This window comes from Scomber japonicus, chromosome 7 (genome assembly GCF_027409825.1).
Source record: "Scomber japonicus isolate fScoJap1 chromosome 7, fScoJap1.pri, whole genome shotgun sequence".
Classification (NCBI taxonomy): domain Eukaryota; kingdom Metazoa; phylum Chordata; class Actinopteri; order Scombriformes; family Scombridae; genus Scomber; species Scomber japonicus.
In genome coordinates this window covers 12,355,442-12,378,175 of record NC_070584.1, presented here as the reverse complement: position 1 = coordinate 12,378,175, position 22,734 = coordinate 12,355,442, and the positions used below count along the sequence as shown (strand labels likewise).

Here is a 22,734-nt window from a genome sequence, read left to right as displayed (position 1 = left end):
TATAAATGATAATTGAGAAATGGATTTGAACTTATTTGCACAGTACATAAAAAATAATGTTCCACATTTACCGCACTCCTTGGGAACAAGTCCAATACTTTGTATGTTTAAGTGTACTTAATAAAGTAGACAGGCCACCATAAAGCTATGTGCATTGCATCGTTTGAACATCAAATTGTGTGTTAATATCAGAGTGACGCTGATCAAATAGGAAATTGTGTCTCTGGGTCCAACAGCGAAGTCCTCACATTCGACTTTTTACCAAGGTTCAACATGTGAGGTTCACTTGTGTTTGTTTTTGCTGCTGCTTGGCTATTTCTAGAGCAGCTGTATTTACAAACCCATAGCATCACTGAATCTTATCTATGGGTTTATGAAGAATATGTGCTGCTTATTTGTTATATGTGATAAACTTCCATCTGAGCAGAGCTGAGCCTGGTCCTGTGCTGCGTTGCTCCGGTGTGACGCTGTCCTGACTGGCAGGCTGCAGCTCGGATGGAGGCAGCGCACCCTGCACGGTTCACTGTCACAGCAGCCGGACTGCTTAATATGGAATATTTGCGAGAAGCGATCTGCCAAATCCGTTTGCATAGGCGGAAAAAAGGGGCCCTGTAGCGGCACAAAGTGGAAAAGCAGTTCAATTCGTCGGTCTTTATGGCTTCTGGCTCTGGAGATGAAGAGGGAAGCACAGGAGGCGCTTCGTGGCGGCTCATAGGCCCAGCCTCGGAGCTTTCCAAGACGCGCTGCCGTCTAATGTACTCCTGCCTCGGCTATGACTCTGACGTCTGCCTCTTCTACGTGAAGGGGGAGTTTTTCGCAATGGATGCTCGCTGCTCACACTCCGGTAAATTCGTGCAATGTAGTTTTATATTTAGGCATAATTACTTACAATGCAGCCCGTTTTGAAAACATGAAAACTGTAATCGCGCAGCAGAGAATTGACATTGAGCCTGTTATGATTGCCGCAATGCATGTAGCCTACCTAAAATAGGAAAGTGTGAATGATCCTAAGCCATACACACAAAAAACCCACCAAAACATATAGGCCTAGCAGCATCATGCCCCCTGCTGTCACACAATCATATCTGTCACACACCATGTTACTATGCAAGCCTCACAATCACATTTTGCCAGAAGAAAGACAGCAGTAGTCACGCTTTTGAAATGCCCCTTTGTGTCTCCCAGGAGGTCCTCTGTGTGAAGGCGACATTGAGGAGGCTGATGGAGTCTTGCAGGTCTTCTGTCCCTGGCATGACTACGACTTTGACCTGAGAACTGGAAAGTCAGGGACCTCATTACAGGTCAGTGATAAAACTGTACCCTTTTTGTTTCATCAGGCTGTCTTTCTTTCCATCAAAATACCAAACTGTCTTCTGAATTGAATTTATAGTTGTGAAAAAAAAACATTACTGAAACTGACAATAAATGACTCCTCCAAAGATGCTCAATACATCTTCTTTTTACAACCCTTTGGAGTAGGTGTCCCAGTCATCTGATTTTGATATCGGTCAGTATATTAGTCATAGCCTAGTTGAATATGAATCAAATCATCTTATTGAATCCCTGGTGGACAGGAAGATTCACCTGTCTGCTGAGTCAACATGTCATTCCCCCACCATGATTTATACACCATGAGAATCAAAGCCCACCAGTCAGAGTTAACATTATGTTCCCATTTTCTTCTATCAAACAACTTATCTTCCCCTGTGTGTTGTTTGGAAGAATGAGTCAATGAACATGTGTTTTGATGCCTGATATTATAAACAGAAACTTTCCACTAACATTTCATACTCATCAGTTTTCATACAATCAGTTTCATAAACTCTTGTGTAGATAACTGTGATTACATTTATCAAGCAACAGATATTAGGGTTTTTTTTTTCAGCTGTGAAGAATGAAATACTATATATTGTTAGCTAACAGCTGGATTTTATGCTTTAACACATTCCATTAAGACACTCTGTGACTGCTTCCACAGTAGCTCAGGGTAATGTGTTTACTTTCCATCCTCCAGCTGTAACATATTTTTATCGTTTGTTTTGACTGTTTCAGCAACAAGTGTACGAAGTCAAGCTGGAGGACGGCAACGTGTACGTGAAGCATGCAAGTCGTCTCTCCTTACAGCCTTTCCCGGTGGATCAGAAGAACTGAAAAACCTCAGAGGCTGCTTTGTCCTCCAGCCCTTGGTGAGAACTCCAATTCCCTGACTGCGGAGTCTCCTGCTTGCAGTGAGCCTACTTGGGCTATTTTTAAGACTTATTCCACAAACCCAAGCCATTTGAAACATTCCTAAGCCTTATCTGTCATTTTCACAGACCGTCTCCACTTTGTTTGCATTACATAAAGTATGATATCAGAGGATTGTCTGAAGAGGGCATTACATCATTAAATAGTTTCAGGGAGAGAATCATGCAAAACGCTGCAGATGGAGAACTGTAAGCTCACTGCTGGCCTTGATAACACAGTAGACAGTAGCAAAGGGTTGACCTCAATGCAACAGAAAAGTGATATGGTACTTTTCCCAACCAGTGTTATAGAACTAACTAATATATCTGATTCTTAGCTGTGTAAAAGTGATTTTTAAATTCATGTTATGTTGACTGATTGTCCAGAAATATTGTTTTTAAGTTTTTACCTCACATTCATGCAGTCGTTGTATACCTTTGACACCTTTGCACAAGCTATTGCATTACATTTAATTATTAATTAACTGTGTGTAAACTATTATTATATGTTGAAACAGCATAGTTTGTAACTGCTGTCCAACTTTAGTACTTTTATATATTCTTTTGTCAATCATACCTAAATGTCAGGCTGCTGGTGCTCTTACATCTTCTGTGCTCTATACTTTAAGTCATTTGAATACAAAATTATCATTTGTATTGTCATATTGCAGCTAATGGGACTCATTACAATAAGATGAACTAATGATGATTTTCATTATCAATTAATCTGCTCGTTATTTCAAAAAATAGTGAAAAAATGCTCATCACAGTTTGTCAGAGCTACATATGATATCCACACATGTATTGTTTTATTCAACCAACCTCAAAAACCAAATAGATGAAGTCTTTATCAGTCATTATCAGTCAGTTATAATATAAAATAGAGAAAAGCTGAACCAAATCATGTTGTTTGTGCTCTAATTACAATATATGCAAAACATCAATTTAGAAGAAAGAAAGTAAATTTGCAGATGAGGAAAACCAGAAAAATAATTTGATATCTTGACAAGACATGCAGGTACTAATCATCATTTGTGGCGTGTTTGTAATTTTGAGGCCGAACTGTTGTTGAGTTTACAGGTCATCTTTTTCTGACTATGAAGCTTCCACTCATTTTCAGTAAAGATATTGTAATAGTGGAAAGACAGTTTATTTCAATCTCTAACCAAAACCAAACTGTTTCACATCTTCCTTGTGTTTAACAAACATTACTTGGGCCCTTCAAATGTTAAATCCACAGAAAAGCAGTCACACAGGTTGAGTGATGGCCTACGGATAAATGCAGACACTTTTTCCAGTGATGCCAAGCAACAGAAAGTTCCCTTCAGCATTTGTATTGCTGGGCTGTTTCTTAACCTGAATTGAGCCCCAGCAAGTAGAACACACATGAAGGGCACTGCAATTATGACTAGAGGCAGTCCCAGTATTAAGACGTCTCCATCAGCATTTTTCTCCATTCCTGGCTTGTACACAGACAGGTTTGTCTGTTACTGACGCAATGGGACTCTGGTTAGAAAGGCGCCGGAGGAAGGTTCATGACCTGAAATGCACCATTGACTCAAGAAAAATGTGTTTTTCTAGTTTTGTGTGTGTGTGCACTGATGCAAGTGTGTTTTCTTTATTCCCTAGTGGTAAGTGCAGTCACTATATTTTCTGTCAGCTCCATTTTCTGGCAGACACACAGCGCCCAGTCATGAAGGTGTCAGTGACAGTGTGGCTCAAGACTCATTTCATCCCTGCTGTGCACCATGTTGTGCATTTTTATTACAATAATAATTCATCTGGCTAAAAATGCCTGTTGTGAGTACACTAGAGGTGTTGCTGTGAACTTGATAATTCATCTCCTGGAGGGTAATGGGCATACACGATAGAGATGCAGTATTTTTTTTGTTGGTAAAAAAGTCAAAGTGAAAACAGTTTAGATTCTGCAAAGCCCAGGAATGTTTTCTTTTACATGTTTATCATCCCCAGAGTGTCCTTTGACACTGAGTAAACCAGCATTCATTTCAGGTGTGCTATACGCCTTATGAAATGTATTTCATATGCTTAACTTATTTTGTTTCTCACTTGTGTTATGTGAACTATATATTGCTTATGTGTTAAAAATATTTTTGCATTTGCATACATTCTATAGACTGCATATACTACACATTCAGTCACTACCTGTTGTAAGCAAGTATTGTTTTGTTTTTGTAAATTATATTGGTGTGACTTTTGTACAACTGAAAATTTAAGCGGATATGCATTATTTAATTTACCAAATAAATGATTGTACGTTGATAGCACTGTGATTTGTGTACTTGAAAAATCTTTTTCTCAAAACAAATATTAAATTGTTACACTTAGCAGTGTGTCTTCAGTTGATAATACAAACTCAGTATATAAAACAATCAGAAAGTTTAGACAAAATCATTTATTTACAGTTTCTTGTTCGTACAATTATTGTAGATTTTATACAGTACACAATTTACACAAAAATCTTGGAAACAAAGAGATCGGCATCACCATGCAATAGTTAATACTATTTAAGCGCTGACAGAGCATCATCAGGAGTTCATTTATGTGATTTGTTTTACTGGAGCTCAGATTGGCTTCCTGCAGCACCGTAGCATATATACAACTCTCTTCTTACACTTCAGAAAGTGGTGGAAAGGTTCAAGGATGACCTCCTGAATAAATTATGATCTCCCTGAGACCGGCTGGTACATGCAGAAGAGAAAATTGATTAATATTGTCATGCTACTATGGTTACTACAGTATTAAAATTTTGGTGGTTTCTGGTGGATTAAGAGGCTTGTGCTTTTCTGCCCTGAAGATAGTAGTGGTTTGCAATATACATATTCACTGCAATTCTGTAACAGAAAAAAATAGAAAAATGTGGAAAGAAACTAACTTCCCAGATTCCTTTAATTTTAATAGTTACTAAAATAACCCAAGTTATCCAGTAAATTCAAGGGGGTGAAAATACCCTTTTATACCAAACTTCAAGAACCCAAGACTAGAGTCTGCTAGGTAACCATCAGTGACTCCCAGATAGCCAAGCTAGCGGTTTCCCCCCGTTTCCAGTCTTTATGCTAAGCTAAGCTAAACAACTGCTGGCTGTAGCTACATATTTACCATACAGACATTGGAGCAAATTTCCCAAAATGTCAAACTATCCCTTTAAAGACACAAAATACACATAAACCTCCATTAACCCATAATTTGACTCCCTGTAAGGATTATTACCATTATACTGCAATTCCCACTGAGATTCAGTGAGATAAACATGTTCTTTTCATTAAAAATTAATCTTTTTATCTGTTTGATTCAGGCTTTAACTCCCTTCATTTGATCTTAAATACTCTGGAAACATTTTCTTGAGTCATTAAACCAAACACAGGTCCTTTAATCCTTTGAAGTTCCCCAGATGACAAAGTACCTAGAGAGCCTGTCTTACTTTCACATGCAAAGGCTTACGTAATGGTTTACTCAGGTGATTATTGTTACCTTGTCCTTCAAACTGCCCTGATAACTTCTCCTCATGAATATACCAGTCTACTGTCAAAGCTTTCTTTTCCAAAAAACTTCTTTCTTCCATATGTAACCACTTTCCAAGCCTGAGATTCTGTAAGTGATGGACTGGGAGGCCAAGACCACAAATATTTTCCCTTACTTTTTTACCTTGACAAAACAGTTCCCCAAAAAATGATTAAATACATCACTGGACAATCTCATCCCTGCCACTCTTAATGACTTTGGTCTAACATTTACCCCAGTTGTTCTACAGATGTTGGGCCTCCTCAGCTGACCTCACACACCATTGCATTGTTATAGGATTTATCTCTTCCCACACATGGATTAAATTGAAGTGTGGAAGCTACTTCTACTGCAGGGACTGGACATCTGAACAGCTCAGTTGTTGACAGCCCACTGGCTTGTGTTTAGAGAGGTGAGTGATAAAGGTATCACGAGTTGTCACTCTATTCTCTGTACTTTATGTTTTTTAGAGTATGCTGCTCCTAAAACAAGATTGAGATTGAGAAGTTTAGTATAAGAGTAGGGCTACAATATATGGTTTTTACATTTACACAACTTTGTATTGGCACCTTTTACATGCTAAATAATAAATCTATTGCACAATAAGAATATAAATGTAATCAGGCTTAAATTGATCCAGGCAGAAACACCCTCAAGAATTAATTGTACAATGGGCTGGATGCTGTTTTTTTGTTGTTTTGATGGTGAATATGTTAGACCTAAATCCTATTGGGCCCAGTACAATGCTAATGACTTAACTTCATCCTTTGTATCCTGGAAATTAACTTGTTTGGATGCTTGCAAAAGTCTGGGTCAAAATGTTTTAATGGGTCCCAAGTGAATATGTAATTTACTTTCCAATTAACAACAGACTTATATTTACATGTCAGCCTCCCTCGGTTTCTCCATGGACCACAGTCCCACTTATTTGGTTTTGGATTAGTTCAGCTTGAAGAGCTTCTCCTATGGGTCTTCAACTCCCTATTTTGCAGATAAACAAGTCTGGAGCTTTTATCAGAGAGTGAAGTTTCTCCCTGAATTCAATTGAAATACCCTTATATTCTTCAATCTAATAGTCTAATAATTCATCTATCTATATATCTATCAAGATGAATACTTTTACTTATGCTGTCACATCTATAATCGCAACCGACAGTGTCTATGAAAACTGGGCCAGTAAATTCATAAGTGTGTCCCTTTTTAATTGTTGCTCTCACATGTAAGAATCATGCTTAGGGTTTTGGTAATGAGGAAAAGGCTCCGCTGAGAATTTGAACTCCCACTGACAAGATCGCTCTCAGAAGTTGAAAAGATTACTGTGGTTTACAAATGTTAAAATCAGCTGAGTCATGCAGAAAAATATGGAAAGGTTCAGAGAGCTGAAGAATGATTACATGGCAGTTAAATTATTTGTGGAAAATCACTCGAAATAAGTCCTGTGCAAGATCTCATACAAACACCTAAAACACACTACCTCCAACATGTAGTGAAAGAGTTTTTGCTTCACCAGCAGCATTTTTAATCAACTGTAATAGTGTGAATGCAGATTTTTAAGAACCATCAAGTTAAATTATTCTACATACTTATTGCACTTGAAGAAACAAAGGCAGCTCACCCACATACCCAACAACAAAAACAAAGTACATTTAGACATCGAATGAGCCTCTTTAATAGTTTCTGAGAATGATGGAGAGGATGTGCTATTTTGGAATGTGCAGGAGACAAAGGGAAATTATGCCGTGCCTCACAGTCAATCGTCCTTTTTTTGGGGTGTCTCTTAATAGTGAGATGGTTGCTTGTTTTGGCAAAGGTCTTGGTCTTGGCACATTATAAGTGGAAGTATGGGGAGGAAGAACATGTGGCTGAATCAGAGTTGGTATTTGGCATGCTACTGAATAACCTTAAGAAGCAAGACTGAAAACATCCTCTTTTCCCTGGCATGCCTCACCCTACTCCATCCAATGTGTCTCCCCTTGGTGGAAAGAGTTTCTTCATTTGAAGAAAAAGGGCTCAGTGTCTGCTGCTCTTTCTTTCAGAGAAGTTCAATGGAAAGCAATGGCAGTTATGAAGTGTTTGGGGTCTGGTGTAGTACAGTTTGGGTTTAACTCAAGCAGTGAGATATGTCAGCAAAAACACCCACCATGGAATGCCACAAATTAGATCTATAAAAGCTACATTCTCAAATGTCAATTTAGTCTTTTCATTCATAAAATTAGACCAAAGCCAATTAAATACATGCATGTCACTGCATTTCATATAGGCAAGTGATGCATGTCTTTCAGGACGGAAGGAAGAAATTAATATACCAAACCCTTCAAGTAAGTATAAGAATAATGAATATCTTCAATCACACTAAAAAAATTTTACTGAATTTTACTCTTTTACTTTCTTGACTTGATGCCATCATATTAGTCTCGGCTGAAGATCTAGAAATGAAAAGGAAAAAACATTTAGATTATTCTGATATTACTGTCATTGTGAACGCACATCAAATGATCTTAAGCATACCTAAACCTACCTCCTGTTGCATTTATTGGCCTTGCTGTGTGCGCATGGACATTCTCCTCCTGGTTGTAGAACTGACTCTGCGCCTCTGGGTCCTGCCCTGCTGCTCTGAAGGATAGGCCACCACCTGGGTGGATGATCTTTGCACCTGTAGGCCTTCCAATTCCCTCATGTCCCTTGCCATCTGAGACAATGTTTGACCTGGGTTAGTCTGCAAGCGCTGGAAGAGGCTTTCTCTGTTAATTTTTCTTTCAGGACAACTGAAGGTCAATGCAACTCCAGAGTCTGACTTCATCTCTCTGGAGAAACCATCTGAGGTACCATCAAAGCAGCGCCCAATAGCGATCTCCTTGGCGACCCGGGGATTCTGGTCTGTGACTGTGTAGATGCCATAGTTGTGTCCTAAAGGATCCACAGGGGCTAACATGGTGAATGCATGGGACTCATTGTTTTGAGCGACTGGTGGATGTTTAATGAGATACTCTTGTAGGAGGTTGTTGGTGTTGATCCTACGGCAGTTCCCCTGTGGAAGGACTGATATAATGGATCTGTCCACCTCAGCTTGATCAAACAACATACCGCTGCATTTGAACTCCACACAGGCTGCTGAAGTATTGCTTTCTCGCATATCCCGGGTACTGCGTACATCTCTAATGCCATACAGTTTGCCTTTTGTCTCTCTGTGTGTTCCTCCTAGATTCCTTGACCTGATCATCACTTCCTTCTGTCCATGGATCTTGACCTTGATGAAGCATGCTCTGAACTCTTGGGGATTAGGCCACCAAGACAGGTAGTCGCCTGTCCAGGTTGTCAAATCATTCTCCTCAAATGGTACAACATTGTATTCATACTTGTCTTTTTCCACTCTGAAGAATCTGAAATGATTTGCATCAACAGGGGCATTTTCACAGCCTATTAAATTCTGATATGGATATATTGGTCCATTGGTCTCATCAAGATTATTTTGGTTAGGCTTTGGCAAGTTGATTTTGAAGGCTGTTTTCTTCAGAGCTGGATCCTCATGGTCTGAACGCTGGTAGTCTATTTTGTCAAGATATGGCTGAGACACTCCAATGATATTTGGATTCATCTTTGGGGAGGAAGGAGCTGCTTCCAGTTCTTCCCCACCCATCATTGCTGTGACATAAGCTGTGTAGGCATCAGGCCTCTGAGAGTCACAGAAAGCTGGTAAACAGGCCCCATTAGGGCCAGTTATGACACTGTCAAAGCGGCCCCATGCCCTGGGATTAGCGGAATAGCCAGGCTTGGGTTCCAAGTTTATTAAGCTAATTACAACACCTTCCAACTGTTCATTAGGAAGAAACTTGTCACTCATGTAGGCACGAACTTTGACATAACAGCGTCTGTTTTCAGGCACATCCAAATTGAAGAGTCTGCGTTCTCTGATCTCCATGTTGCCTATGAGGAACGTGCGCTCCTCTCGTTTGCTCCGCCCATGACCCCCTGTGGTTGTGGTGTAGGAGAAGTCGCTCTCCTCTTCCCAAACTCCTGTGTCTGGATTTAGAGACCACAATTTCATTTTGGGAATGTGCTCTTGCATTTTGACATGCTGTGTGTCAAGAAGGACTTGGACTGCTCCAGCTCCAAGTACCTCCTTATTAGTGTCATCTCTGAAGTCAACAGAGAACATGCCATAGGTCCTCAAAGGAAGCATGTCACCCTCATCATCCACAAAGTTGAGCTCGCCAGGGGCTGCAGCAGCCGTGGTGATATTTCTTGGATCAATGAATGTGACACTGGCTTTCACAGTTCCCTCATAGACCTCTCCATTGTCCTTATGGAAGGAATTGGCAGGAATAATCAACTGTCCTATCGGGTCCTCACCTTTAATGTCACCTAGGTCAATAGAGTTGGTTTCTCCTGCATTAATATCAATCGGTATCTGCTTTCTCATCACCTTCACATCATGATAGATGGATCCACCTTTCTTGTCAAAGATGAACACCTTGGGAGTGTCAATAAACTTCTCAGTGGGATCAACAAAATTTACCACTAATCTCTGTGTGTCAGGAGTAATTTGTAATGTGAAGCCTCCTTGGTATCCAGTGGTGCCCACCCTCTCTTTACCAATGTAAATGTGTCCAAAACGCAGAGGTTCATCATTGTCAGCTGTAACAACTCTGCCACGAACCAGCACAGTCGGTTGCACACACTTCTGACAGCTGCACTGTGACACAGCCCGGATAGGAAGACTGTAGGTCCCACAGTCAATGGTTTTACTCTCCATATGTTTGACCCCACAGCAGAACCCAGTTCCATCTTTACAGCGCATATCAAAGTCTAGGGAGCCAGGACATTTGTTGTGAGGGCAGCGGCCAGCATTGTAGTACTTGGACTTTGTCCCAGGTTGAACACAGTCCATCGGCAGTCTGATGAGATGCGTCTCAGGGGAAGAATTGCATGCTGGTGTTCCTTTTGCTGTGAATTATACAATACAATAAAACACATTAAGCTTGTGATAGGATGTAAAGGATAAATGATTTGATACAAATAAAGCAGTGCAAACAATTCTAATTTCTAAAAAATGTGACTGTTAAAGTTCTGTTTGCTCACAAAAGCCTGTCAGATCTGTTAGGGTTTAATTATGAATCTGTCTGGTACTGTGTAATTGCCCGTTGAAGCATGAGCAGAATAGAACAAGTATATAGTGAATAAATTGGACACTCATTATTAAAATCAAATCTTTTCTGCCTTTCCTCCTCATACATGGTTGCACACACATATATGTATACACAGAGACATTCTGTTTCTCTGACACACATTCTTCAACATTTTCTGCATGGACTGAAAGTATCTACGAGTGGCCAAGTTGGACGGTGAACTGTGTATGAAAGGGTAATTAGTCATTAAATTGACGGGAACATTTATTTACTAACTTTCCAAATGGGAGTTGGAAAGAAAATTATTGTTCACCCAGTCATTGGCAGAATAATTAATGTGCATGATATCATGGTTGAGCTTATAGTCAAATATCCATGTTAGGCTCCACATCACTCAAATAAGTCAATAATTACAGACACATGGATGTGTGGTATATATTAAATACCATGACTGTACTGCTGATGGCTTTAATGGCACTTAGATAGATTTTTCTTTGATAATAAATTGAATAACTTTAAGTTTCCTGGATGAATTGAGGATAACACAATGTATATTAAATCAAATTAAACTTCTGCATAATGTAAAGTATAAAAGGAAACTCTTAGAGGCTTTGAGGCACAGGTGTTGTCCTACACACTCACAAAATCTCCTGTTGTAATGACTTTTGGAGTGCAGGGATTTTTCTCTGATCTGGGATAGATTGCTTTAGCACTCTTCGATGAAAACCTTGTTTGTTAATCTGCATTGTAGATAACAAGCACTTGGAGAATATAAGCAATGTGTAGTCCCCCCTCACACGAATATGAAAATGAATAGTTGTCTGAAGAAACAGAATTTATTGTCAATCTTGGATTTCACCTCACCACTGGGTGATCTGGAGAAATGGGGTTTGAGGTTTTACAATGTCCGGAGTCATCTCACACACAAAAAGAAAAATAAGTAGTTTCAACCAATGTAAACATAATAAAAAAGATACTGTTCCAAACTCCAAGCACAGCCAGATTGCGTGAACCCTGATTTTTTTATTTTCCCTATTTTTTCCAATGAAACAGACTATTAACTACTCTCTCTCTCTCTCTCTCTCTCTCTCTCTCTCTCTCTCTCTCTCTCTCTCTCTCTCTCTCTCTCTCTCTCTCTCTCTCTCTCTCTCTCTCTCTCTCTCTCTCTCTCGCTCTCGCTCTCTCTTCCTCAGTTGTAGAATAGTGTGGTTTTGTCTGAATCATAATTGATTGTCTGAATCTTAATGCATGGCTATGGCTCATGGATAACTTAGCTGGAGCTCAGTGCTGACATTCGTTCTTAAACTCTACATTCAATCTCTGAGGTGCAGGTCTTTGTACAGTAATATTAACTGTGGTTATTTGCTTTTTGTCAGTGATTTTACTGGAACTTGGGGAGGACTTTGACTAAATACGTCATTGTCAAATGCACTGGGATAACAGCCATCCTGAGCTATGATCCCTGTGCGCCGCTTGCAATCATCATAGTCAATTATTTTCTCTCATGACTGATGATGATGAATGACAGTTTACATTACATCACTTCACTATTTACTAGAAGGGAACCAAATAGAAACAGATTTTTTTTTCACCCACACTTTCAACAATTTAACAGTTTTATAGCTCAAGTAAATGTCATCACAACTGCTTTCAAACAGATTTATAAGGATCGTCTCATATTATACATTGCACCTTTAACTATACATCTGGGTTTATGTGATGGTTGTGCTGAGAAAAAATAGCTTCTTCAATATGAGATCCTAGACTAAACATACCGATCACAGTGAGGGTGGCTGGAGAGGACTTGATGCTGCCTGCAGAGCTGCTGGTTTTGCAGAAGTACTGTCCTGACTGCTCTGGCTTCAGGTCCCGCAGTACAAGGTCCTCTTCATACTTGTACACCTTCCTGTCCAGCAGAGTCCCATTGTGATACCTTGAAAATAGACAAATAATTATAGACAGGTGAAAAAACTTCTAGCTGTTTTGTTATAATGTTATTAATAATGTAGCAACAATGGTATTCATCTCACCAGTAGTATTTGTCAGGTGCCGGTGATCCTGTTGCCTTGCAGCACAACAGCACCCGTCCTCCTTCATGACGCACCTTGTCCTCTGGGTGTTTTACAATGTACGGCTTCTCTGTGGACAGCAGAGAGGAGCAAACCATCAAAGAATTCACTCTGACTTTTGTGAATGGTGCTGCAGAGTATTTAAATCTCATAAAACTCAGTCAATCATTACACTTCATTGGCTTCTGTGCTTATGAAAATTATTGTTGAGGGAATTAAGCTTTCAAAAGTAGCGTGGCCCTATATTTATTTGGTTTCCATGCAACCAAGTAAGTGTTCCAGAGTATGTGAAGTCTTACAACAGGCCAGCCAGTTTTTGTTGTATTTTTTGTCAATTTCCTGTTTCTTTCTCTGCAGCCTGAGGATATGACTGAAGGGTTTACTGGCTCTGGGGAACAATGATAATGGGAATCAGGATATGTTTTCTAATAAAAAGCCCCTTCTATCAATTTGCCAACAGTTAGTCAGTTCATTCTAAAAAAAAAAGCCATGAACATGCTTTTCTCATTGAAAACTCAAACACTGCAACTTAGTACCAAACTTTTAAACTCAGTGATGGGGTTTGATCATGATTTTACTTATTGGTACTCACCAGCTGATTTGAGAGCAGCTCGTATCCACGATAACCCTGTGGTGTTACTGGAGGTGGAGACAGTGATCGGGGCAAACTTCTCCTTCCTGATAGTGATCAAAGTGGAGCTGGAGGAGCAAATTCCCAGGAGCTTGAACTGGCCTTTAGCATTTGTTCGGGCACGGATGACCTTGGGTTGGCTGGCCAGTGCCACCGAGGCTGCTGCGACAGGGACACCAGTCACGCTGTAAACTTCACCATGTAGCAAGTGGCCATCACACACACAGCGGCTGCAGTCCTCACTGGGACGGCCCTCGGTGCACAAACGCTGACATTTGGCTGTTGTGACACAGATATGAACAGAGATGTGAACACATGCTCATAATGAAACCAAAATGAAGAGGAAACCTGCACTATACACCCAGCATACCTGGGCATGGACTCTTCCCACACTTTTGTATTTCTGCAGGCCTTCCAGTACACTGTACTGTCGGTGAGGACCGCACACAAGTCCTCCTCCTAATCCTGCGACCTCCACCACAGGTCACTGAACACGCCGCCCACCGACCCCACGGACTCCACTTGGCTGATCACACAGAGAGACAGGAAAGACAATGTGAGTTTGGAACTTACTGAGTAAAATATATTAGTATATATTCATTCAAACGAACCACAGGAGATAATTGAGTAAAATTGTGCAATCATATGATGCATTAAAAAGAAAGATGCTAAATAACAATTACAGGAATGAATTGCAGTTGGAAGATTGTTGATTACAATTGATTGTTGATTAGTTCAGTTGAGAACACTGGAACTAATGGTTAAATGTTACTTTTTGGAGGAATAGGTTCTGCTCTCTGAAATCACACAGCAGAAATGTGTTGTTTTGATACACTGGACAGAAATATTCCGCTTTACTGTACGCTACAGTACAGTAGATTTGTTGTATAGAGTCATATATATTTTATTCACCTCGTTATCAACCCTTCACAAGGGAGGTCATAGGTCACAGTCAAAAATAAAACAGTGACTGATAGCTGTGCAGCAAAAGGGGGAGTCAAACTGTTGCAATTCAAAGATTTGTAATCACCAACTATGTAGTTCCATTACTTGTGTAGGCTACTGAAGCACAAATGTCAGTAAGTGAATGATCACTGTTAGCTACACTGTGATGATGCTTAATATGGGATCTCATCATACTGTCCAAGTAACAGTAAAGTGCTAATAGTTGTCAGAATTATCACCTGTACATGGAGGGGTGGAGCACTCCCTCCTTTCTGAATGGTGGCCCTGGCACGCCGGTACTAACAGGAGAGGCATGGGCTGGGTGCTCATGCATTTCCTCTGGCGGAGTTGGATGCCTACGTCGTCACACACCGTGGTTGAACAAGGACCCCACTCACTCCAGTCAGCCCAATAACTCTGCACTGAACACACACATTGAAGAGTGTTTATTATTGTTGAGCGTTGTTCTTACATGCATTGGAAGATGTGTATTCATGCATGTGTTTTCCTGCATGTTCATAGCTGTAAAGCAACAGCTTGTGCAGCCCCAAGCTGCTGTCATCAGGGCTACCTGGGGGACACTGAAAGCGAACGTGGTAGTTGGAGCAGATGTGGCCACGGGGCTGTTCCTTGTTGATGCACCAGAAACCCTTCTCCAGACTGGAGTGGACCACCTCCCCAGTGTCTGCTGCTGCCACCCAGTCTGTTGTGCGAGCCTCCATGGCTGTAGGCCTCGCACAAACTCTCTCTCTGTAATAGAAACGGATGGCCTCCAGGCGCTCATAGTCTCCATTCCCCCCAGGATGGTCAATGTTGAACCAAGACGTCCACTCTGTCACGCCTGGAGGTACACAGAGGGGAGTCATGGATAACAACCAAAACAACTGAGAGTTGGAATAAGCCAGGATTTGTTTAAAAAGCCAGAAAGGAAGAGAACAATCCAGCACAGGATCCAGAAACAAGGAAGGGGGAGAAAGTAAAGGAAGGGGACTGGAGCTAAGTCTTACATGGAGGGGAGACGTGGGTCAGAACCAAGGAAAATTAAGAAAGGGGAAAACAGCAGGGATGGGTTACAAAGTTTAAGAGGAGGTCTGCTACTGCCATTTGAAACTGACGTCATGCACCCCAGGGAGTCTTGCATTGTCCAGGTTCTTTCCAGACCCTGTGGCTTGACAGATGAGGCACATTGTCTAGTTTTTGTGTCTGCTACATGGTCTGAAATCTGAGCAATTCCTCAAGAGAAATATCATAAAAATAAACAAATGCATTAACACACTGATGGAGTATGTTTCAGTCAATGAATAATGCAGTGAGGTGATGGAAGGAGACATGCTGCATATAGTAACCTGGATACAGACTAACTGGTGCTTTTCGTGTTATGAGAAAATGGTTGTTAGGTCATTAAAATGTCCAAATTCTGTATGGTTGTTGCTTCAAAGCAGACAGAAGAGATATAACTAATCAGCTTAATTAAATGTTTCACTGCTTCACTATTAGGCCTTATGATACAGTACAAACATAAAGTTACAATGATATAAAAAATCTCCATGTGTCTCTTGTACATAAGGTGTGTGTCACTGCTGATGGATGTGTTACCTGTTGTCTCTGTTTCAGTGAACGTGTTGAGGGCCACTCTCTTGCTCCTCATCGATGCTGCAAACAAGAGAAAATAAACATCCAGTGGTCATTTAGAGCATTCAAGGGTGGGTGGGAGTTAATGGTTTATATTTTTTATTTGACCATCTCTGAGAGGAACACTTTTTTCAGCATTTCTGCATACTGAGTGCTTTGGATGCTATACGTGACTTTTACTGGTAATGAGATATTTTTTATTGCCGTATTTCTACTTTCACTCAAGTAAAGGATTTGACACACGCACATATAATGATTATGCCAATACTACACTGCGCAGTCCATTTTCATATTACCTTCTTTGATCCACATTTCATCCTTTTCTTATTTTGTTGAAAAATGTAATCTCTCCCATCCCTCAACTTTCATCACCTCCACTATCTGGTCCTTCACTGTCTTTTCCGTAGTTTTTTTCTCCCCCAGCTGCTCATCCAACATCCAAACTCCTCTCCATTCATCACTTCCCCCGTGCTTGTCAAACATCTTTTCATCCTTCACATTGCTGTCCTCCCATCTCCTTGTCCTCTTCCCATCCTCCCTACTCCTGATTGATCAACAATCAGCCAACATTAAGGATGCTAATCAACCTCCAGCTGAGACAAATCAGTGCATGCAGAGTCATCTATTAACCAATGTCCAAGCCAGAAAACTTCACTTTATCCCACTCTACCACCTCTTAGACATACTTGAATACTGCAATGTCCTTTTTAATTTAAAATCTTAATGATATGTTTATACTAAACCTATATGTGCACACACACAGCATGCTTGTATCAGTGAGTCATTCTTACATCATCATCATTTTTTCACGCATATGTGTGCACACACAGCAGCACAACATTGTGCCTAAGATGAAAGAAAATTTTGTCTTATTAGAAAGAGAAATATATTCAGCCTGGCATAAATGTTAGCTCTTTGATTTATTAAACAGGCATCATGACACGGTTTTCCTCATGCTTTGAACTGTAATGATTCATTTTCCTGCAGTACTCATTTTTTTATGTTTTCAAAAACGTTACTTGTTTGTTTGACATTTCATCAAGTTTTGCTTGGGCTGTGCGGAAAAAATAAATGTCATGGTCTGTGACAGAAACAAAAAGCAGCTTATGCAGTGTGGTTATGTGTGTCTGTGGTCTGTCATAGGCTACTTTTGTCAAATGTTTTACTAAAAGTGTGTCCTAATTTGGAAAAAACAGATTTTTGGGTGAGTGGTTAAAGTTGGATTTAGGTTATGGTTAGGGTTAGAGTTGGAAAAAGCCTCCAGGGAAGGAATATATGTCGATGTTATGTCCCCAGAAGTGACAATGATCTGATACATATGTGTCTGTGTGTAATATGTGCAGACACTTAGCACTTTCAGAGAGAAACTGCTGAGTTTATGAGCAGAGACTCCCAACACAGAGGCCAGTATCGATCCCAGTCCCCGCTGGTTTTACAGCTCAATTCAAGTCTTTATTGTAACGCCAGCACATTTCTTTCCAATCCTCGAGGTTTTTGATAGATTTAACAAAGATGGATAGTAGCTCAACAGAACAAAGATAGACTGTTCAAAAATGCATTACGTAAGTCTTAGGATAATGGATGATTCAACATGTGCTTGGTTAAAGATGTTGACAGTCAGCTGACCTTCATGGTGTTTTTTTAATGCCCCTGGCTTTAAAACCCATTGATAGGTTTCCACATCAGCTTTGTCTGTCTGATGCACTGGATTGGCTGGATAAACAGAAGCAAATGCTTTCACACTGATCTGCTGGGCAGATGTGACTATTGCAGTTTTAGTTTAGTAAATCAAATGAAATACATTCCTTATTTTTCCTTTTGTCTCCCAAATTTGGTGTCTGAGCAGATTACATTTTAAAAGCAATAATATAAAAACTTTTTGTACTATTGAATGGTGTGGACTTGTCTGTACAGACTACACACAGTAGCTTATTAAAGGACAGGTACACAATTTTTCAAGTCTGTTTTAAAACAATAGTCACATGGTTTTGTGGTTGTAATCATTTCTCTTCCTTTTAAAATGGACTTTCAATGTAAGTTATGAGGGACAAAATACACAGCCCTCCCTTCATGCAAAATGTATTTAAAAGTTTATTTAAAGCTAATATGAAGTTGAATTCCTCCAAATTAGGTCAGGTCTAATCAGGTCAATCTTTTTTAGTGCCAAATTCCCTCTTTTTGTTGCAATCCTTCCACTGCAGCTGAAAAGGAAAACACTGATTAGACTTGAAAAGGGAATGTTCTTATTCTACTGATTTAATTGACTCAGGCAGCTAAATCCTCATATTATCTTCAGATAGATTTTTGAATAAAACATTTTTGGCTTAAAATTAAGATTTTTGTCCCCATCACGTACATTTTAAGCACAAGACAGACTTAAAAAATTGCGAGCCTGTAATTTCATATATTTGACGAAGAACTTAGACTAAACTAAACTTTTGTCAGGGAAAGCACATGGCAAGGGAACACAAAGAAGCCTTTTGTTTCACTAAATTAACATAGAATTCCAAACCTGTGGCTAATTAATGACATCCTCCTCTCTGAAGAGCACTCATTTTTTAAAAGAAATCATAAAGCAGTTTTTTCTCTCTTATTACATAACATTTCTTCTTCACTCACACTATAACCAAAAGCCATTCACAGCCGAACCATTTAGCTTCTGATTATCATTTCAAGATGTTTGATAATGAAAACGAAATACTAAACGATTGTTAGAGTTTTATGAGGTGACTAATGGTTTTAAAAAGTTAAAAGAGGAAACCCAGATTAGCGACAGCGGAGAGGGTGAATGTTGGGGCAGTGACCTCAGCTGTGGCTGGTATGAACTGGCCTGACTCCCGTGGCAGACTCACAGAGCTTATTGTGCTTTTGAGTGGCATGTTGACACTTTATGAATTTTAAGAGTCAGGAGATTTTACTGGACGCTGCTTCATGCGGCTGGTATGTGAATGAATTTACCAAGAAGCAAGTAGTTAAAACGTGTTTTTCAAGCCAGAGGGAGCAAGGTTATAACTTATGATTTCCTCTTCGTACTAAAAAAATCCACACTAAAATGTTATATCTTGTTTGTCTGCTGCTCTCTTTCAGTGTTGGTTTTGTGCTTTACAGAAACAAATGTCTATATAAAGTTATGATGTACTACTTTTCCCTCCCAGTGTCACATTTGACATGAAACTTTCCACATCACTGGCTAAAAGGTAATTATAAACCCTTAACCATCCTCCCTGTGACCTCCCTCATAAACCATGGACAAGGTAACAAGATACATTACAGTGACCAAAGAAGGCAACAGCACCAATAGCATCCAATCTCCACATATAGCCATCTGGCAGGCGCCTGAATGTCAAGCTATGTCTGAAACATTTCATCCCACACTGCAGTCATTTTCATTATCACCCACCCCGTCTGTTGTGACAACTGCAATTCTTATTTTAGAGGACAAGCTTTGGATTTAATCATTCACGTCACCACGGTTCATTTTGAAATACACGCTACAGAAAGGCAAATCCTCTATTAATAATCACCAGTGTCTTTGCAAAGGACAGCCTCTCTTCTCCATCACTTTCTGAGAAGGAGTTATTTCTGCCTTAGCCAGTATCTAAAAAAAAAAGCTGTCGGGGAAAGGAAAGGGGAAAATGCAGGATTTAATGAACTTGCACCCAGAATGGATTCAGTCAGATTAGAGCGGTATGGTTGTGCCAGATGTATGTTGGCAGAAAGACAGAAGGTCTGGATCCTGTTTGTAATATTCCAGATCCTTACAAGAAGAAGAAGACGTGAAAAGTGAAAACAACCCTCCCCACCCTATGTTACATAACCTATTGGACTAAGTCAAGCTCGCTAAGAGAACAAGGTTTTACAGTATTTGTCGGTGCAGCTTGTCCTGCTGTGTCTGGGCCCTTCTCTTAAGATCAGGAGTGTGAGTCAAAGTGATCTGTGACAGAAGTCTTGCCCTGTTAGGATTTACGTAATACAAAGCTATTTGTCCTAAATCAAAAATATTTAGAGATGGGAGTACGTGTGTGTGGGTCTGTGTATGTAATCTGTTTGCCTTGTCATGTGGAAGATGTTTATATATTTGGCCAGCTTCATAGTTGAGGTGTGTGTGTGGACGCAGAGGAGTCTGCTCTCTCCCTCTCATCGACATTCCTTACTCTCAAGTATCCAAGTCTGATTCTTAAAACATCTGTCGCTCATTAAAATCAGCAATTTTGTCTCTGACATTAACTAATGATGCGAATCATCTGCATAATTGAAGGATTTATGAAGGTATAACAAAGGCTTTGTGTTCTTAAGATAAGGTATTTGCAGCACACAGCATTTCTCCCTGATACTATTAAAAACATCATTGGGCAGCATTGAATTATTGCATTATAAATATCTGGAAGTCTTCACTTGAACTGCTGCACCTGTGCATATGTACAGAGCCAGGAACTAGAAATAGCTCAGTTGAAAGTAGCTGATTATCCCCACAATAAATAATTCCATGGCATATCCACTGCATGTGCACATAAATACACACAGAAGAAAGAGAAAAAATATTGGATATGGCTCGGAGTTGTCATTAATGGGAATTTGCGCTTTTACTTTGATCCGCTATAATCCCTGTCTCAATCATTAGAGTTAGCGTTTGGAGCAGACAGCATCTGGAGAACTAGAACTGGCCCCTGTGTCTGACTCACAAGGGCCCTCCAGCTGCTCACATAACCCATCTAGTTTTGCCTGACAATGCAACAAGAGAAGACATGAGGATTGGAGGTCTGCTGGTAATGCCATACAGTTAAATCTAACACACCATAGTACAGTAACAAAAACGAAAAACCTTTGGGCTACAGCAATACTAATGCCAAGTGTGGCCACAGTGTTCCTCTCTGAGTTTCAGTGGGCATTCAGCATTAGCTGCTGCCTTCAAATTGGAAAACAGCTCATAAATTCGTAAGCTCTTTGGTGTATGGAGAGTGACAGAAGGGCAGAGAGAAATAGGTGGAAAAAGGAAAAGGGAGTCTGAGTGAGTGGGTGAGAGATGGAAGAGAGAAAGGTGTAGAAATGTGTATGAGGAAATACCTGAGGGAGACAGATTAAAAACAAAAGGTGTACAGATTAAGACAAATGGAGGAAAATGTGAAATGACATGTTGGCTGAATTGACGGCAAGAAAAGAGGACGGTAAAGTAATTTTACCTGTGCCCTTTATCCCTCCCTTAATTCCATTTTCTCATTTAGCTGAGTACAAGCCCAGCAGGTGGGGAAGTGGGTCACTTGGTTTGTGATTATTGCCTCTGGTTTCCAAGGTGACTAGGTATATAACTTAAGGAGTGCTGGCATTGTATTTGAGGGGGAAATGAGGACAAACCCACCTTCCTGCAAGATGTGGATGTACTGCTAAAGAAGCGTGGCATAAAACGTAACATTTTACAATCCGTTTCAAGGTGTGCATTCGCCCACAGCTGCAACACAGTGTGAAATGTTCGACATTTATGCATGTACTGTCTCTAAAGACTGGACTATCTTCTAATCTAATGAGATTGAGGCCTTCAAGATCATCAAGATATGGAGACTATTAAGGTATAAGCACACTTTTACCTTTATGTACTGCCAGCTCCCTTTCTTTAAAAAAAATCAAAGTTAATGGAGAGCAGCTGTAAGGCAGACAATAAGTGACAGCTTTGGAAATAATGCTGCTACTGGTGTCTTTCAGAAAGAGTGTCAAGGCGTCAAATAATAAGAGTGACATTTTCCCAGAAACTGGATTACCACAGTGAAGAAGAAGCAGAAGAAGAAGTCTGCGTGTAGCTGACTGTGAAAACAATGAGTTCAATCGAGAAACTAATGTTAATAAAGTATGTTTAAATGGCTCTTTTTGTCACATCATAAAGTCAGTGGAGTACTGAAGCTTTGTTGAGATACTCCTTTTTTCATAAAAGCTGGCCTCCTATTTGCTGGCAGCTTCTGTGATGCAGCTTTGGAAACAAAGTGTGCCTGCCACCAGATCACCAGATCCCCTGATTACCAGCAGCACTGAACCTATTTGAGCTTTCTTTTCTTTGTTTAAACAAGACCGCAGAGGCAGACCACTTCTACTTCATGTGACCCATGAGTCGATCACCACATGGTGTTGATTAGCCTGGTGGATAAACGTGCCGGTGACTTAACATCAGAGATTAAGACCTACTGAGGTGGTCTACAAATGTACACACACACACACATGTGCAGCCATTATCATATGAGCTCACCACCAGTCCTCTGCCAATCCTGCTCTCAGGGACATCCTTAGGGGAATGCTGTCAATTTAGAAACCTCTAGTTATGCACACAATGTCAGTTGTATTGTATGTGTGAGTAATTATATACTGGCCCTCTTTTCTTTTTAATTATCACAGAAATGGCATGTGAGATGAAAGAAGTGCATACAAAGTTTATCTTTCAATTTTCTTTCTTTACAGGTTCTTTTAGGTCAGCTTTTCCGTGTGAATGTGTTGCAATGGCTTCTGAAAATGCTAAAATTGCAGGTGAATTGCCACTTACCTTGGCCCAGAGCCACTGAAGCCAGCAGAGACAGCAGGAGTGCCACCATATTTAATTCCGACAT

General features: G+C 40.2%; 2 protein-coding genes across 2 annotated transcripts; one reads left to right on the top strand and one right to left on the bottom strand.

Moving 5' to 3' along the window:
* The first annotated feature begins 601 nt into the window (after positions 1-601).
* Positions 602-2,405, top strand: si:ch211-212d10.2 (uncharacterized protein LOC557710 homolog). The gene is made up of 3 exons (XM_053322599.1): positions 602-844; positions 1,186-1,301; positions 2,053-2,405. The coding sequence occupies exons 1-3, from the start codon at positions 655-657 to the stop codon at positions 2,149-2,151; spliced, it is 405 nt and encodes a 134-aa protein (XP_053178574.1). The 5' UTR covers positions 602-654; the 3' UTR covers positions 2,152-2,405.
* A 5,869-nt stretch (positions 2,406-8,274) lies between these two features.
* On the bottom strand, positions 8,275-22,734 carry cilp2 (cartilage intermediate layer protein 2). The gene is made up of 9 exons (XM_053322368.1): positions 22,671-22,734; positions 16,112-16,168; positions 15,087-15,356; positions 14,755-14,937; positions 13,941-14,096; positions 13,532-13,849; positions 12,901-13,009; positions 12,646-12,803; positions 8,275-10,688 (listed from the first exon to the last, which is right to left on the bottom strand). The coding sequence occupies exons 1-9, from the start codon at positions 22,732-22,734 to the stop codon at positions 8,275-8,277; spliced, it is 3,729 nt and encodes a 1,242-aa protein (XP_053178343.1).

Coding starts and splice junctions, on each gene's coding strand:
- si:ch211-212d10.2 (XM_053322599.1), top strand. CDS start 655: ATGGCTTCTGGCTCTGGAGATGAAGAGGGAAGCACAGGAGGCGCTTCG. Junction 845..1,185: donor TGCTCGCTGCTCACACTCCG/GTAAATTCGTGC, acceptor TGTGTCTCCCAG/GAGGTCCTCTGTGTGAAGGC. Junction 1,302..2,052: donor AGTCAGGGACCTCATTACAG/GTCAGTGATAAA, acceptor TGACTGTTTCAG/CAACAAGTGTACGAAGTCAA.
- cilp2 (XM_053322368.1), bottom strand. CDS start 22,734: ATGTCGGAATTAAATATGGTGGCACTCCTGCTGTCTCTGCTGGCTTCA. Junction 14,938..15,086: donor TCGCTTTCAGTGTCCCCCAG/GTAGCCCTGATG, acceptor GTGTGTGTTCAG/TGCAGAGTTATTGGGCTGAC. Junction 13,010..13,531: donor AGCTGCTCTCAAATCAGCTG/GTGAGTACCAAT, acceptor TGCTGTCCACAG/AGAAGCCGTACATTGTAAAA.